The sequence below is a fragment of the Nelusetta ayraudi genome, unplaced genomic scaffold (genome assembly GCF_046127955.1).
Source record: "Nelusetta ayraudi isolate G7.1 ecotype Tasmania unplaced genomic scaffold, CSIRO-AGI_Nayr_v1 ptg000111l, whole genome shotgun sequence".
Classification (NCBI taxonomy): Eukaryota; Metazoa; Chordata; class Actinopteri; order Tetraodontiformes; family Monacanthidae; genus Nelusetta; species Nelusetta ayraudi.
Window position 1 is genome coordinate 1100030 of NW_027466161.1, and position 2471 is coordinate 1102500.

The 2471-nt window shown below is 46.3% G+C and overlaps 1 protein-coding gene across 2 annotated transcripts in view; it reads right to left on the reverse strand.

The window, feature by feature from the left end:
• Window positions 1-204: 204 nt before the first annotated feature.
• The window catches only part of hmg20a (high mobility group 20A), a 7686-nt gene continuing 5419 nt past the window's right edge, over window positions 205-2471 (reverse strand). The window contains exons 7-9 of one of the 2 annotated variants that reach the window (XM_076049221.1): window positions 1684-1899; window positions 1228-1360; window positions 205-729 (exon numbers count right to left, since the gene is read on the reverse strand). In XM_076049221.1, coding sequence (XP_075905336.1) covers window positions 726-729; window positions 1228-1360; window positions 1684-1899 — 353 coding nt within the window. In that variant the 3' untranslated portion in view covers window positions 205-725. Of the gene's footprint in view, window positions 730-1223; window positions 1361-1683; window positions 1900-2471 lie in introns of those variants that run through there. The other variant, XM_076049222.1, reaches the window with a different exon arrangement.

A 2471-nucleotide genomic window follows, 5' to 3' on the forward strand; every position in this document is an offset into this window, starting at 1 on the left:
ATTGCTCCCTGAAGCTGAGAACCAACACCGAGTCACTGACTCATTCGAGTCTTTTTTTTGTCCCCTGACGTTGAGAAAAGCACTGCTGAGCTGCTTAAAGCAACACGAGCAGCATCCAATCAGTGCGACTCCACTTGGTTGGAATGAATCAGCCAGTTAGTGGTGACCACAGCCAATCACAGCCAATCACACTGGGACACAGGGTTCAGTTTGGAAACAATGAAAACTGCTTTAATTGAACATTTGTTTTATCAAAACAGTGAAGGAGAGATGTTTGACTGACGGCACAGTTACAGTCAGAGGAACTCGGTGACAGACCAAATAAGAAACACAGTGCACATTAAAATAAAGTCACGGTGGAAAAGAGAAACGCTTCATCAAAGGAGAGGCAGAAAAAGCAGCGAGAGACAGACGTTGATGGCTGATAGCTTGAGAAAGAACTCAACCGAACTGAACAAAGTGACCAAACCAAACAAGGTCATCAGGAAACAGCTTCACTTCCTGCTCCCATTATTAAAAAAAACAAAAAACAACTGAACAAATAACAACAACAGCTACAACTAGACGAATGCAGTGGACACAGAGAACAGGCGTCCAATAATAAATAAAGATCAGACACTGCAGGAGCCTCAGCGACATCACCAGCAGTGACTGTCAATGTGGAGACACAGAGTCAGCGGCAAAGAGCTCAAAGATCTTCTGGCCTTCACCTGCACTGGAGCACATTATCTGTGGAGACACACACAAGCAAATGGTTCTAGTGGTTCTAGTTGTGCTAGAAGTGCTAGAGGTGCTAATGGTTCTAGTGGTGCTAGAAGTGCTAGAGGTGTTAATGGTTCTAGTGGTGCTAATGGTGCTAGTGGTGCTAATGGTGCTAGTGGTGCTAATGGTTCTCGTGGTTCTAGTGGTGCTAGAGGGGATAGTTGTGCTAGAGGGGATAGTTGTGCTCATTGTGCTAGTGGTGCGAATGGTTCTAGTGGTGCTAGTTGTGCTCATTGTGCTAGTGGTGCGAATGGTTCTAGTGGTGCTAGTTGTGCTCATTGTGCTAGTGGTGCTAATGGTTCTAGTGGTGCTAGCTGTGCTAGAAGTGCTAGAGGTGCTAATGGTTCTAGTGGTGTTAATCGTGCTAGTGGTGCTAATCGTGCTAGTGGTGCTAATGGTTCTAGTGGTTCTAGTGGTGCTAGTGGTGCTAGTTGTGCTAGGTGCCAATGGTGCTAATGGTGCTACCTGTCCAGGCGAGTGACCACGTCCCTCACGGTGTTGATCAGGCTCTCGTGCTCCTGAGGGCTGCTGACGATGATGCTGTGCAGCTTCTTCATGTAGGAGTCGATGGTGTCTAGGGTGGGCGTCTCCCCACTGGCTGCAGGGTGGCGACAACACAAGACAAGACAGGAAGTTCAAAACCATCAGCAACGTCACAATAACAGTTAACAGATAACAGTATTGACTATCAGTAACAATACCATAATGGCTTTATGAAGTACTCAGTATCTGTGAGTAGTGAAATGCAAGTACTTGTACTCTATTGGTTCTGTAAAAATGTAGTATTGGTGCATCACTACTACTAAAAATGATGATGATGATGATGATGATGATGATGATGATGATAATAAAGCTGCTGCTGCTGCTGCTGCTGCTGCTGCTGCTGCTGGTGTGTGTGTGTGTGTGTGCTGGTGCACTGACCGGGCAGGGGGACGGAGCAGAAGCTGGAGGCCAGGGCCTGGCGCAGGGTGTCCAGGTGCTGCTGCAGGAGGCCGTTGCGTCCTCGCTCCTGCACCACGTCGCCCTCTAGCCGATCCACGGCGCCTCGCATGCTCTCCACGTGCTTCTGCAGCGCCGCGTTGCGCTCCTCGTACTCCATGTTGGTCTTACGCAGCTGGCGCATCTCCGCCTCGCGCGCTAAAAGAGAATGATAATGATTAGAAAACTACAATGATAATGCACAGGGATGCATACACATCCGGTAGAGTACAAGTACACGTGGTTCAGAACAGAGACTGAATACTTAATAACGCCGGTACACATTATAGAATTACTTTGAGTTTTCCACAGCTGTTGTGTTATTTGACCCAACATCACAATATTTGAACAATATTGTTATTTTGTATAAGTTTCACTGCAGTACAAACACACATTTAACACACAACTATCACATACATACATATACAACTGATATCGTTGTGGTATCGGCATGTATTTCGCGAGTATAAATAGTGTATTGTTATCGACACCGGTACTGGTATTGTTATCGACACCGGTACTGTTATTGGTACCAATACCCGATACTGGTATTGATATTGGTGCATCCCTGATAATACACCGATCCACAAAATAAAGTCAGCACCATCTTCTAGAAGCAACAACCTACGAGCCTATTAAAGATTCATCTGAGAGTTGAGAGTCCTGGCGACTATTCTGGGATGTTGCAGCTTCCTGAACGCAGGGAACCCTTTGAAAAACACTCTGACAAA